Source organism: Euprymna scolopes, chromosome 29 (genome assembly GCF_053919585.1).
Source record: "Euprymna scolopes isolate OS-2025 chromosome 29, ASM5391958v1, whole genome shotgun sequence".
In the NCBI taxonomy this organism is placed as follows: domain Eukaryota; kingdom Metazoa; phylum Mollusca; class Cephalopoda; order Sepiida; family Sepiolidae; genus Euprymna; species Euprymna scolopes.
In genome coordinates, this window is record NC_136510.1 from 73451489 (window position 1) to 73467088 (window position 15600).

The 15600-nt window shown below is 33.1% G+C and overlaps 1 protein-coding gene across 4 annotated transcripts in view; it reads left to right on the forward strand.

Annotated features, from left to right (window-relative positions):
• The window catches only part of LOC145252713 (protein FAM149B1-like), a 347344-nt gene that overhangs the window by 328547 nt on the left and 3197 nt on the right, over nucleotides 1-15600 (forward strand). For all 4 annotated transcript variants that reach the window (XM_080112552.1, XM_080112551.1, XM_080112549.1 and 1 more), the window contains 4 exons: nucleotides 1967-2094; nucleotides 8638-8806; nucleotides 9930-10082; nucleotides 13540-13674. In XM_080112552.1, coding sequence (XP_079968678.1) covers nucleotides 1967-2094; nucleotides 8638-8806; nucleotides 9930-10082; nucleotides 13540-13674 — 585 coding nt within the window. The remainder of the gene's footprint in view (nucleotides 1-1966; nucleotides 2095-8637; nucleotides 8807-9929; nucleotides 10083-13539; nucleotides 13675-15600) is intronic.

The window sequence follows — 15600 nt, forward strand, 5'->3', positions numbered from 1 at the left end:
CGATTCTCAGTAGTGGCGCAGAAGTCATTTTTTTTTTTTTTTAACTTTTAAAATCATTACTATATGTTGGGTCTAATATAATAAAATAATAAATACGAAATCTGCATCAATTAAAATATCATATTTAAGCGTATTTTATGACCAGGCAATGCCAGGCGACCTGCTAGTGAGTAATATAATGGTAACTGTAATAAAAATAAGAATAGGTTTAAGACTCTCAAAGTTCAAAGTAGAATTGTTTGCAATAATGCATAACAGATAAAGTACTATGTAAAATTCCGTTGTGAGTGACACTCTTCTGGAAGTTTTTTTTTTTTTTACATGGAGGTCACAACTTATCAAGGTCCGAAGCCACTCGGGGATAAAGGTTATTGCGTGTACAGTAATCAATGGGATAGTATCGTAGTAATCGTTAGTATTGGAGATTTGATAAAGTGTCTTACTTAAGGGAGCGGTTCATCAGGAATTTGTTTATGTTGGACTTGAAGACATCCAAGTTGTAGTCAGGTGGGAAACAGGCAAACGGAAGAGAGTTCCACAGTCATACACTTCTAAGAAAGAAGCTTTTGTTCATGGAATCTACATTTTGATTTAGGCACAGATAAAGAGTGGAGAAAATTAATGACAGTGGTTTCAGCTAGACGGATGTTTATCATGAAAGATTGGTGAAGGAGGACTAGAGATTGGAGCTCAGACAAGCACTTGCCATGGAAATAACGATAACACAAAGACAGGCTCACAACGTCTCTTCTGTGGAAGAGAGGTTGCAGGGAAGAGAAAAGGGTATCCCCCACTAAGCCACGAAGTCTATTTTGTACTCTGTCAAGGCAGAATAGGCTGTTTTTAGCAGCTCCTGCCCAGATGTGGCAGCAGTATTCCATCCTTGGACATACTTGGCTTTTATACAGATAGAGAATTGCATCAGCAATGAGATATCTTCTGGAGTGGTAGAAGGATCCCACCACTTCCCAGCGACCTTGGCAACAGACTTGATGTACGTGTTCCATTTCAGATCAGGAGTTGCAAATTACTGAAGACTTCTACCCAGTCATGGCTTATGGAATAAGAATATGTTACTATCATGGATTAAATAAAGGATTCTGTTTGAAATTCCATGCAGATTCCTGAGTTCAACAAGATACATCTGAAGAAGGTCGGAGGATATATTATCCGAAACATGGCAATAAAACTCCAGATAAGAAAAGTAGTCGGAAAAATACAAAAAATACAGATTTTCTTTGTCAGTCATAAAAAATCGGTAAAAGAATTGAATATAAAATGAATTCTTATTAAATCTTTGTCGTTATTTATCACTAAATGTTCTAATCCGGTGTTGCCTGGGAATATTAATATCCTCTTTTTTTGTTGTGCTTTTCTTTTTATAGTCTGCCGTTTTTGTTTTACCAAAATATTATTTCTAAATCTATCCGACATCTTACAAAATTGTGAAATCAAAATTATATAAATTCTAATAAATAAGAATCATTAGTTATTTATCATGAAAAACACTTTCAGGGATTTAAAAACAAAACAGCATGTTATGTCATGGCTCCCCTGCAGTATTGATCAAACACCACCTTAAAAAATAAGGAACAAATCGTTTCGAATATCACATCTAGTGTGTGTGTGTGTATATATATAATATAATTTTCAAAATAAGACCCAAATAACATTTAAACTGACAATTCATTTAAACTGATTAGCCAATTCTCATTTTTATTGTTGTACCCTGTTATTGACACTATACTCATGTACTTCACTATATAATCAATATTTTTAAATTATGTAATCACACTTCAAACACTTTTCAGGATGACTCACATTTTTAATTGAAGAATATAACGTTACCACCTTTATAATTGTTTTTTCTGTATAAGTTTTAAAAATGAGCAAAGAAATTAACAATTAAAATGACTTCACAGCGTCATATGTTTTTCACTTTCATTTTAATGTCTTCTCCTTATAGAGCAGCCTGCCAGTTCGCAACCCATCTTTTATAAGTGCTTCTCCATCCTGTCATAAACAACATTCACTGGATGGAATCCTCACAGTGAAACCAAAAGAAATTGTGGAAAGAGCAGGAACCATTTTACAGTAAGAAAATTGTTTTTCTTCTTTCAACTTTGATGAATGGAAAAGCACATTTACAAAAAAAAAAACATTTTTACCTTCCATCAACTGTTGTTTGAAATCCTTTGAAATGGTATACATTTTCATCGAGAGATCACACACATTACGTTCTCACCCACAAGCAATCAAGAAAAAGAATAGTTTTTATATATATATATATATATATATATATATATATATATATATATATACATGCACGGATGTCTATACAAGGGGTCTCTTATCCATCAACGCTTCTCATCGTTATTTCATGTGTGGCTGTAATCGTCTCATCTGTTTAACTTTGGCAAAATAAACTTTCCATTCATGAATGGCACAAGGAGACTTTGATGAGTTCTTAAATGTTTTATTGGAGAGAAATTACCTATGGAGAGAGAGACTGTATTGTAATTATTATTTACTTTTTAGTTTATTAACTCACTCTTAAGAAATGGGCGACGAATGAACAGAGGCTTCGTTATCAACATTCACACTAGCGAACTTAATCACTACTTATGTGGGGCCGTGGATATATAACAGAAATTCCAAACAATTTACATGGAGCTGGAAGTTATTTTCCTTTATTAACCTGACTGACGATTTAGACAAGAGTCTACCAGATATGTGTATGCAATGTGATGATGTATAGAAGTGAAATCTGATCGGTTATGGTTGAGGACATGTGTTGCATGGAGAGAAATGGCATAAAAATGAGACAATTGGATGCACAATGTGAGTTTTAAAGGATAAAATCTGATGACTTCAGAAGAAATCTGGAGAGTATAGAAAATGTATGCAGAAGAGTAGACATCAATAGTATGACTACGTCAAAAGAATGGATGGATTAGTAGATGTAGAACAGTTGAGATAGCAGGTTCAGTTCACAGGAAAAGACCAAGAAAAACATGAGAAGGATAAGAATTGATTTGAAAGAATGAAGAATAAAGACCTCGCATGTGAATGTTGGACTTCGTCCTATAGACATATCAAAAGATTTGACAGCATTCTGCATGCCTTGCTTCTCAAAAATTTTGATAGTCTGGTTTCTTCTTCAGGTGATGTGTGATAACTTTTTATTTACAAGCAAGCATACCCAGTGTTGGCCAAGAACCACTATGTATTCTTTCTCCCAGCTCTGAACCCCATATAACCAATTTTATTTTAATTCCGAGAATAGAAAGTGGATTTTGAGTTTACTTTCGTCAGCCGTGTAACTCTTGTTTCCCTTATTTTGTTATTCAGTCTTCATTCCATGAGCGATGTTTCTGACAAAGGGGGAAGAATTGTTGTTTTCTTGGTTGGAAACCATCTAACACTAATTGTTGGTTAGTTTTAAACTTGAAATAATGTTGTTGTTTTTTTTTTTTTAGTTCCTTACATCAAGGGGCTTCATACCTTGTTCTGAGGGATTTCTGTAAAGAAAAGTTTGGTTTTGCTGTTTGTGAATATCCGGTACAAACTCTAACCCCAGAATATTGGATTTTGATATAGAGCCCTGTTTTTAATTGCGTTCCCAGATATAGAAATATATTTCTTCATACTAGATTAAGCCTCTTGGACATTTCTTATTTGAATTAATGATCTTATTTCAATATTTAATTAATTTTTTTTTTTTTTTTAGATTTAACGCCTATATATCTCTATGTATGTAAATTATATATATATTTCAGAATTTAACATTTAAAATTTTAAGCTCAAAAAATATATATTGATACTAATATTTATAGATTGATCCTATCCAGATAAAATAAAGCATCAGTATATGAAAGGAATTAAAAATGTTGGAAATTATGATTTACATTCATTGTTTGTAAAACAAGGACTACAAAACAAAGATAATAAGAAAATAATTATCTTTTTATCGCTTGTAAATCATAATTTGCATGATTTTAACTTCTTTCACACTCACGTTTATATATATATATATATATATACACACACACACACATAATTCTCCAAGTTCCAAACATCAATTTTTCTCAGTTGATCATTTATTACTTTTCAAAAAGTAGCCATTACCATATTATTTCGTATTGTGACTAACAATTCTGCAAAATTATGTTATTGCTGCATTTTTAGTCACATACTAATCAAATGTTTACCTTAAAAACTTAGAAAATACCAGTTTTTGACAACTTACAGGGTTCATGTAACGAGCAAAAATGGCAGAGTGTGTCAGCTACATGAACCATGTAAGTTGTTCAAAATGTTTTTTTCTACGATTTTAAATCTGATGAGCATGTGACTAAAAATGCAGCAAAGACATAATTTTGCAGACTTGCTAATCGCAATACAAAACAATATTGTAATAGCTACTTTTTGAAAAGTAATAAATAACCAACTGAGAAAACTTGATATTTGGAACTTGGAGAATTATATATTTTATAAATTACTAACTAGCTCTACCTATGTATTGAGCACTTTTGAAGTAAATACTTAAAGTTTACGCATAAATCTATACTTTCGTATAGTAAATTTATGTGAATAAATGAAATAGTTATACTTAGCTCCTAAAAGAGTCGAGCACTTTCAAAAGAATTTATTTCACCACATTAAAAATAGATATGGAAAGAGTTAATTTCGAAACATCGCTAAAAAACATCCCCACACCCAGCAAGCATAGCTATATTATTAAATTAATCCAAAAACCACTAACCTAGCTCTAAAACAGATCCTTTGTTTGATAAAATGCATGCCCATTGGCTGGTAGGAAGGGGCGCGGTGGATACTAGAAAGCTGAGTGGCCAACTAGTAATCCTCAACATGTATAAAAACAAGAAGCAACGACAGAATTCGCGCATAAGCCTGACGAATCCTATAGTTGGATGAAACGCAGAATATTCACTCTATATACAGAATATTCACTCTATATACAGAATATCCACTCTATATCTGTGCCTAAATCAAAACGCGGATTTCATGAGCAAAGCTTCTTTCTTAGAACTGCACGCCTGTGGAACTCTGTTCCGTCTGCCTGCTTCCCTCCGGACTACAACTTGGATGTCTTCAAGTCTAATGTTAACAAATTCCTAATGAACCGCCCCCCCCTAATTAAACACTTCATAAAATCTCCTCACTAACGTGATGTACTTGCAATAACCCTTATCCCTGAGTGGCTTCCGGGCCTTGATAAGTGGTGATCACTGTGTAAAAAAAAAAAAAAAAAAAAAAAATTCAGTGTAGCTTAATCGCCATATATATTTTATAAATTACTAACTAGCTCTACCTACGTATTGAGCACTTTTGAAGTAAATACTTAAAGTTTACGCATAAATCTATACTTTCGTATAGTAAATTTATGTGAATAAATGAAATAGTTATATATATATATATATATTATATATAGTTATATATATTATCAAGTCAACAAGGGTTAAAGAGGTTTCTCCTCTATTCTCCTTTCTATAACACTTATTGACTTGATGATGTAATAAAGTTCCCATGTAATTTTACTCTTTTTCTCATTCTATTGTTTGCTCCTCTTTACTAGGTAAAGCTGTTTATATCCAGATAGGTTTGCTTTGTCATTAAAAATTTAGTTTTCAGCTTAATTTTATTAGTATACATACAGCCATGGTCAAAATTATGGAGCACCTTAAACCTACGCATTTAAAGGTTAAGAATCGTACAGTGAACAGTTGAGAGCAAATGTAAAATATTCAACAGTAGATTGTAATATTTATTTGCTTTAAAGCCTTTTTCAAGAGTTTTAGTTGAGTTTCATACTAAATTCATTAAAATATTCAAAATGATTCATTGTCATACTGAAAGTTGTTTCTTATTTTTCAGGTAATATTTGATTCCTGCTGTTGCTATGGTAGTATATTTAATTGAAAAATGCCTCCAAAGAAGCAGCTTTCAGAGATTAAAAGGGCACAAATTGTTGCTTTATCTGGTGAAGGATATTCTCAGGTACAAATTGCCTGGAAGATGGAATGTTCAAGAGAGTTTAAACAATGATTAAAATGTACAAGGGAATAAAGTCTTTCAAAAACAGAAAAGTCCAAGACCATAAAAGTCTACAACTGCCAGGGAAGGAAGATCTTGTAAAATAGCATCCCTTGCAGATCTTCAGAGTTTGCTCCTGAACTTAGGTAGGGTGCAAACAAAACATATCAGCTCAAACAGTGAGAAGAAAGTTATTAGAAGTGGGATTAAAAGAATGCAAATCAAGGAAAAAGCCACACTTGTCTCAGAATAACAAGAACAAAACGACTCGAATTTGCAAAAAAAAAAAAAAAAATGAAAATTGGACACCTTTTTATTGGGCCAAAATTGTTTGGTCTAACGAAAGTAACTTTGAGATAAGTTAGCAGCTTCTATTTCCTAAACTTTGAAAGGAACAACTGAAATTTTTATGTGAATACACATCCATAACATCTTTTCAAAAATTGTAGCAAATTTTTATTTCTTTCATCAGATTTTGGCATCTCTGAAGCGGTTTATGTTTGTCATAGGGAAGGAGAGGCATTTCATCCTAATTGTGTGGTTCCAACTGTCAAACTTGGAAGAGGAAGCATAATGGTTTGGGGCTGCATGGCTTTTTCAGCCACTAGACTGTTGTACACATGTGAGGGCAGAATGAACTCCAAAATTTATCCTAACATGCTGAACCAGGTTTACCAAACTTCTTTAACTAAAATATTTCATAAAAACATAACAAGTGATGTAATCTTCCAACAAAACAATGCCCCATGCCATAGGTCAAAAGTTTCAATGGGTTGGTTTGTGAAAAAGGATGCAGTGCCCACCCCCTCAATCCTCACACCTAAATCCTATTGAAACTTTGTGGTGCCATCTAGGGAAAAGAGTGAGAATGCACAAATTTTTATCAAAAAAAAAAAGAATTAGAGGCCAAACTTCATGAAGAGTGGCAGAAAATAGATCCTACCACCTGCAACAATTTGGTCAATAACAAATGCAAAAACGAATAAAAGCTGTTATAAAGGCAAAAGTAGGACAAGCCAAATATTGATTGTTGTTAGAATAGATTTAGTAATGTTTACTCCACTATTCTAAACCTTGAAATATATAAGTTTTAATCATAATTCCGATTTTTCGTTGGTGCTCTATAATTTCTATAATGGCTGCATATACTAGCAGAAGTATCTGTCGTTGGGTTAAAAAAAATCTTCAAAAAATGGACTTTGATTTATGAAAGGTTATGAAAAGGGAGTGTGGGTGTAAAGAGATAGCTTGAGGTATCTAAGCCAAACTCAGACAAATATGAGGGGGCAATAGTGGGAATCTTTATTGACACAAGCATATGAACACTAATTATGGTTCCCCATATGTCCACTGACACTCATGGGGCCCCATCTCCATTGGTGTAAGTGAGCAATCTAAACCGTAAAAAACTCCCCCATCCCATGATGGGGTTATCATGGCAAGTTCAGTAACTCTACATCAAAGGTGTGAGCATCACATAGTGTCTTCATTTAAAAGTGATACGCTTGTGACCCCCACATCCGTGGTGAGGGTGAATGGTGTAACCTGTCAAAACCTCCTCCCTATCCCATGGGGGGTTATCCTGCCATATTTGGTAATTCTACAAGTATAAATCAAATGGTATGAGCATGCACAGGGTTTCCAGTTAAAAGTGACCCTCCTGAGGCCCAGTCCTGTTGATGAGGGTGAGTGGTGTAACTTGTCAAAACCTTCCCCATCCCATGGTGGATTATTCTGCCAAATTTAGTAGCTCTATTTGAAATAGTGTAAGTGTGCATAGGGTTTACCTCCTGGGACCTGCGCCCATTGGTGGGGTATGACTTTATCATACCCATTTTTTCTTCTTGATACATCTATCATTGTATGTGGTCAGTTTAGCATAATAGTAAACCATATAGGAGCGTATTCGTGTACAGACAGACACACGCACACACACACATTTAGCTTTATTATATATATATATATATATATATATATATATATATATATATATATATCATGATTCTTTATATATGTACTTATAACTAATAAAATGAAGCTAGCAAAGAATAATCTTTAACAAAACAAACTTATCAAGATAGAGAAAGCTCAACACTGTTAAGAGGAGCAATTAAATATATTAACTAAAAGATGAGGAATAAAAATTACGCATAGCTTTATCATATCATCAATAAGGAAAGAATAAAAAACCTCTTTAGGCTATGGCATATATATATATATAGAGAGAGAGAGCAAGTCGTTATTGAAGTAGGTTTGGTTGAATACAAGGGAATTTTAATTTTTTAATAATATTCTCAAGCTTTCTGGTTTTAGGTGATACTTTGTATGATATGACTTTCAGCCATCTTTCGATCTCAGTAGATTTTTTAGCACAAGTTTTTTTGTTTTTTTTTAAATAATTTTCTCACATGTTTCAGCAAAGGAAGAATATTTTTTTTGTATGTGGGGTAGCAATTTCATACTGCAATTTTACCAGAAGACCTCAAATGAAAATGTGGCGGAACATTTTGCTAACAAATTATTTCTGTTTTTGAATCCTATTTTTTATATTTTTCTCTCACCTTTTCTTCTCTTTTTTAGCGACATTTCTGAAGGTGGTCCGCTCCAATTCGGCAATGGTTGCAACAATCCACACCCACAGAGTTTCAAATCTTGCCGGCCAGCCAGTGTAAAATATAATCGGCATGTGAAACTTTTACGATTGGCTCCTTTGCACAATGTACAAGACAGATCTAAGACGCCCAGTGTGGTAAGTAGGACATCGTCAGGGATGGGGGGGGGCGTAATTTTTCTTGCTTTGGTGATTTTATAAAAAAAATCAATCAAATCTATTACTTTTAAGCAGAAAACTTTCGCATTTGGTGTAACAGTAACACCTGCCATCTTCGTTGCTGATTCTTCTAAATTTATAATCTGATAAATAATTATAAATTGTGTTAAATTTAATTATAAATTTTATTATCATTATTATAATTTCTAATTTTATTATCATGATTATAATTTTTAATTTTATTACATTTTAATGCTTTTTATAATCTAACTAGATACGTCCCTATTTATTTTAACGTGTATGTGTGGGGGCGGTAACACTCCATTAACTGGTTTCCACTCAAAATGCACTGGCCTGCCTCATAGCCCCTGCAAGCATGCAGATGCAACGCATCTGTTAATCAAAGTCAACAAGTTTTAAACCTGTCAGTCTTCACCTTTCGACCTGTCTGCACTTGAACACAAACAAGTTGATTCCAGCCAGTACCACATTATTGACACACAACATAGTTAAAAGTATTCAAGAATGATAATGAATTTAACAAGGTTATTAAGAGTGCCCAATAAAAGATGAACAAGATATATTTTTATTAATATGAACAAATTTATATGGTTCTGACACTGGGCATGCTAATGTTTTGGACAAATGGTTGGTTAGGACCAGAAGTCCTTCTCAGGCGACTTAATAAATGGTTGCTTTCCACAGAAGAAACCAGTCCTCAATCATCAATATGTCCGGTGCTTATCTCCTGTTTGTAGCTTTAAGAAGAACAGATGGCCTATACCATCCCCCCTTCATAGTATATAATAACTCAATCTTGAGCAATGTGGGTTTTGCCTGCTAGTATGTTCTAAAGATGGTAAGAAACTCTATTCATGGAAATTCCACCTTATACTAAGCACACAGATGAAAAAGGAAAGTTCTTTTTAGTTGTGGTAAAAAGATGAGTTCTTAATGTAAATGTCTTACAAGAAGGAATCTTAGATCAAAGCTCAATCAGGCATCTTTCATGGAAATTCATCCATAATATACTTATGTTCTGTTTTTTTTTTCTTTTTTAGGGATAAAATATTCTTTCTTATTTATTTATTTTTTTAAATAGGATGAGGAAGTGCTGAAGGTAACGAAACTGATGCCAGCCGGAAGTGAATGTCAGTCTTCTCCTCCTGGATTTCTTGGTCAACGCTATGGATGTCTACCTCCAATTTTCCATGATGGGCCTTTTGAATCCCCGGTAACACGACTACTTCCCATGGTAAAAACTTTGATACACTCTTTACTCTATACTAAAAAACATTAAATCAATTGCTAATAACAATAGGTGTATTATATAAGGTTTGTGTGATCGGCTTCAAAGAGGTTAGATTCTCTGGCAACATGAATTGGAATAAATACATGAAAGATATTGGCAAGTCTGCCACAAAGGAGAGTAGAATGTGAACCTTGAATTTATTTTTGGCATGCTTGTAATTCTCACTTTCCTTATTTTGTCATTTAGTCCTCATATTTCATGAGCAATGTTTCTGACTAAGAGGGAAGAATTGCTATTTTCTCCATCAGAATCCATCTCACACTTATTGTTAACTATTTTTTTTACCTTAAAGTATATATATATTTATTTTACCTCTTTACATCAAGCGGCTTCATGTCTTGTCTGGAACAATTTCTATTTTAAAAAAATAGAAAGATAAGCTCCATCTACCAGGCTCTAAAACTCCCACCTACCCATATCCTATATCTTTATAAAGCCACCATTTGTCCATAGATGGAATGCTGTTGCACTAATTTCTCATTCTTGGACAGGGTGCAAAACAAATGTCTGTAATCTAATAGTTCACACATTGTCAAGCTACAACTTTACAACATTGCCTCTGTTACATCCATGTGCTTGTTTTACAAGTACTTCCATGAAATGTGCTCCAGTGAACTTAATGCACTTGTAACTCCTAAATAAAAATTCCTCTGACCAACTCAATTAGCAGCAAAATCCCACCAAATTACAATTGTAACAAAGTCATGAGTAATTTGGCTTGTCATCACTATGAAGATATTCCTGAAAGGATTATGTCCTGGCAGGGCATACAAGTTCTTATTGGTAAACACAATAATAGAACAGGCACAACCCTGCATGGTCTACTATACATATATATTATAGTAGGCCATGTATGATGTTACGCCTACCTGACAGGTCTTCTCATTAGTGTTAAGATTTTCATCTCTTCTTCTCTTCTCTATATTAATAAAATGAAAACGATTAACAAAAAAAAAAACAAAAAAAAACACACACACAGAAGCCCAAATGGACATTACAAAAATACATAAATATAACAAATCAAAAACTCCACCCTGGATGATCAAACAACCACACATAATATTAAAATTAAATAAATATCCCAAAACGAAAACCCACCCATCAACCTTCCATGAAGAACTACTTACCATCCAGAATACATACAAAGAATATACACAAATTTACACTGACGGATCAAAAGATGGAGATAAAGTAGGATGCGCAGCCATCCACCAAAAAATAAAACTAAAGAAAAGACTCCCAAACGAATCTTCTATTTTCAGCACAGAAGCAACAGCCATGGATTTGGCACTAAATATAATAACCAATGATGACCATCAAAAATATATCATATTTACTGACTCACTTTCAATACTCATATCTCTAAAAGAAAAAAAAATGACACTTATTACAAAATTGCTAAACAAAATAGATGCCATAACCATGAAAAAAAAACATTATCTTTTGCTGGATACCAAGCCATATTGGCATCTACATGAATGAACAAGCAGATAAGGCAGCAAAGGAAACTCTGCAACAAAACCACATAAGTGGAAAAATCCACTATACAAACCTAAAGACTAAAATAAACACATATTTGAAGAGAAAATGGCAAGAAAACTGGAGCTCATGTACAAAAAACAAATTATTCCAAATAAAATCAAATATTGGAACAAGAGACACCAAAAAGTTAACAAGAAAGGAAGAGGTAGTAATGACCAGACTGCGAATAGGTCACACTCACATCACCTAAAAGGGGAGACACCAAACTGTATAACGTGTCAAGAACACTACACAATACACCATAAACTAACAAACTGCATTGACCTTGAACAAACCCGAACAAAGTATTACCAAGAAAAAATCTAAAAACAATATTAAACAAGATTGATCCCCAAAAAATTATCAATTTTCTGAAAGAGACTAAAATATACACTAAAATATAAGGAAAGACCCCCCCCCCCAAAAAAAAAAACCTTAAGAAGAACAAACCAATATACAACACATCATAACTAACCTTTCGGCATTAAATGACACCAAAATGGTTGATATGCTGTAAAACAGAACAAACAAACAAACAAACTTTACACCATCAACACTGATTCCGGTCTGGCATCAATTGAAATGAATGGCTTTTGTCTTAGGGAGGCTTCTGGGCCTGATCTTTACTCCTGATCTGAAATGAAACATGTACATCAAATCTATTGCCAAAGTCACTGGAAAAATAGTGGGATCATTCTACTGCTCCAGTAGATATCTCATTGCTCATACAAGTCTTCCCCTGTTGAGGTCCCTAGATGCCGGAAAACCTTCTACTCTAAAAGTTTCTCCCCTTGGACTGCCAGACTTTATAATTCCCTCCCTGGTTCCTGCTTCCTTGACTGTACTGATATCCAAGGATAGAGTGCTGTTGCCACATCGAGGCAGAAGCTGCTAGAAACATATTATCTTGCCTTGTCAGAGTTCAGAATACACTTTGTATCCGAGTGGAGGATGCCCTTTTCTCTTCCCTGCAACCTCTATTCCGCAGAAGAGACATTGCAAGCTTGTCTCTGCTTTAGCTTTTTTTTTATAGCAAGTGCTCATCTGAGCTCTAATCTATGGTCCCCCCTCACCAAATTTCACAAAACACACTCGTCTAGCTGAAACCTCTATCAATAATTTCCCCACTCTTTATCTGTGCTCAAACCTAAACGTAGATTCCATGAACAAAGTGTCTTTCTTAGAACTGCACGCCTGTGAAACTCTATGCCGTTTCCTTACTTTCCAGCTGATTACAATATAGTCGTCTTTAAGTTCAACATAAACAAATTCTTGATGAGCCACTTAAGTCATCCAATTTACCAAATTTCCACCAACGATTACTACAATATTGTCTTATTGACTACTGTACACTCATTAACCCTTATTCTCGAGTGACCTCTGGGCCTTGATAAGTGGTAACTCTCTTGTAAAAAAAAAAAAAATTATATTCTAATCACATAAATTGATCAAGTAGTTTTATTTTTATAAAGAAAATAAGTTTTAAACAATTAATTGGAATTCATAGGTATTACAACAGAAGTCTATTGTGTATGAATTATTGTTGTTATCCTGTTTCTTAGATTTTTTTTTTTTAAATTGCAGGCGAGACGGTTACTCTTCAGAAACTCATAAAATTTTATTTTCTTCTTTAAAAATAAAACTACTTTGTCAATTTATGTGATTTTAGAATCAGATATTTTTATTTCACCATGAGTACGTACATCAAAGAGATTTTTCTTTATTTTTATTTTAATATAGGGGGAATTCTGGACAAGAACTTTATTTTTTTATTGGTTCAGGTTAGTTTACAATAGTTAGTTAGGTTGTTTTTAATGATTCCAGCATGTAAAACAAAATAAAAATTTCTTTATATGAGTGCATTTATTTTTATTTAAAGAAACGTTTTGGAGGTTTTAATAGTCGCGTAAGCAGTGCTGTAGGAGACAAGGATCTGCGGAGTTACTTATTACAAAGGGAACGTTCAGGTCCGCCAGTGGAATCTCGCCCCAGTACAACACATGCTATAGCCAGGGTGAGTATGCACTCGAGTTTGTTTTATTTTGGAGGAGTCAAATGAGGATTTTTTCTTTCTTCAATCTGGGATAAAAAATTTTATAGAAGACTAAAAGTAAAGAAGGGGAAATAATTGAAGGCTTTTGTATTTCCCCCCCCCCCCAAACAAATAATTTTATTTTAATATGATTCTTAACGTATTTTATTTCGGAGTGAAGAGGGAGTAATTTCCAAAATTATTTAGATATGAAGTACTCTTGGTGGCCATTTATTTACCGATGGTACCTCAATAAAAACACTGGTCCCAATCACCTTACAGGGTTCTTGTCAGAAAGGGCATCTGGTCGATATGTAACATTGTACACGTTAGCACATGTGTAAACATGCAGATATCTGAGATCCACACCTTGCAGACTTGGTCACAAACGAGACAAAGAATACAAAACAGGAAAGAACGTCAACCGCTGTTTCAAGTTTTTATAAAATACCTTTATTTCTCATTCTCCCGCCAGGTGTGACCTCTTGCTATGCTTGTGATGTCTCTAATATGATTGTGTTCGCTTTTTTATAGTCTTTTTCTTTTTCCTCTCTGTGACGTAATTTCGCCCACGGTTTTGTATTTTACGAATAAAAAATTTTGCCACAATTAAAGAAAACTTCCAAAGAAACCTGACCAGTTGGTAATATTTAATTGACATCTAATACCTAGTGTTAAAATAGCAAACAAAACTGTTTAATTTACTTGTTTACAATAAAAAGAATAAACACCAATTTGACTGTTATTTTTAATGTAAAATTTTATTTTTTAATTTTCCCAGTTTTTTTTTATGTACACCTGAACACATTATTTCAAAGAAATTTCAGAGAAATCATCCGACATGTCTCATTATTTTAGCTTATCAAAGAGTCATCTCCCTTTCAACTAAAAATTTTATTTTTTAATTTTCCCAGTTTTTTTTTATGTACACCTGAACACATTATTTCAAAGAAATTTCAGAGAAATCATCCGACATGTCTCATTATTTTAGCTTATCAAAGAGTCATCTCCCTTTCAACTAAAAATTTTATTTTTTAATTTTCCCAGTTTTTTTTTATGTACACCTGAACACATTATTTCAAAGAAATTTCAGAGAAATCATCCGACATGTCTCATTATTTTAGCTTATCAAAGAGTCATCTCCCTTTCAACTAAAAATTTTATTTTTTAATTTTCCCAGTTTTTTTTATGTACACCTGAACACATTATTTCAAAGAAATTTCAGAGAAATCATCCGACATGTCTCATTATTTTTGCTTATCAAAGAGTCATCTCCCTTTCAACTAAAAATTTTATTTTTTCTGTATAAATGTAAATACAAATAAAAATTAGAAAATAAAATCAGTTCAGTATATCTTGCTTATATTTAATACTAGCAGGGGTACCTGGCGTTACCCGAGTGTGGAAATGGAATCAAAGCAACAATTCAGCCCGGGTGGAGAGGTGTTAAATTTAAGAACTTTTTTTTAATATACAAACATGTTAAGTTGTGTTTGTACTGTAATTGCTTGAGGTATTACCGTCTACAAATTTTTGATAAAAGAAAATAATCACTTTTAACCAAACACTTAGTTTAAAGCAAACTTTGTAAAAAATACAAATTTTTTTTTTTTAATTTTATTTGAAGTTTTATTATTTTAAATGACTTGAGTGAAATTTAATGGTATTTTTTGTATTTCGACAAAGAAATCATCTTTGCTTAGTTTATGATTTTGTTATTTCTATAATCAATTATAAAGCTTAATTAAAGTGCTGTAATATTCTAGTTTTATATTGCAAAAATAGATATTTTAGGAATATGCACACGCACGTAAATTTTCCAATCTTAATAAATAAACTTCTTTCCAATTAACAAAAAAAAAAAAACAAACGTTAAGAAATTTACATGCAAAGTTTGAACCTACACAC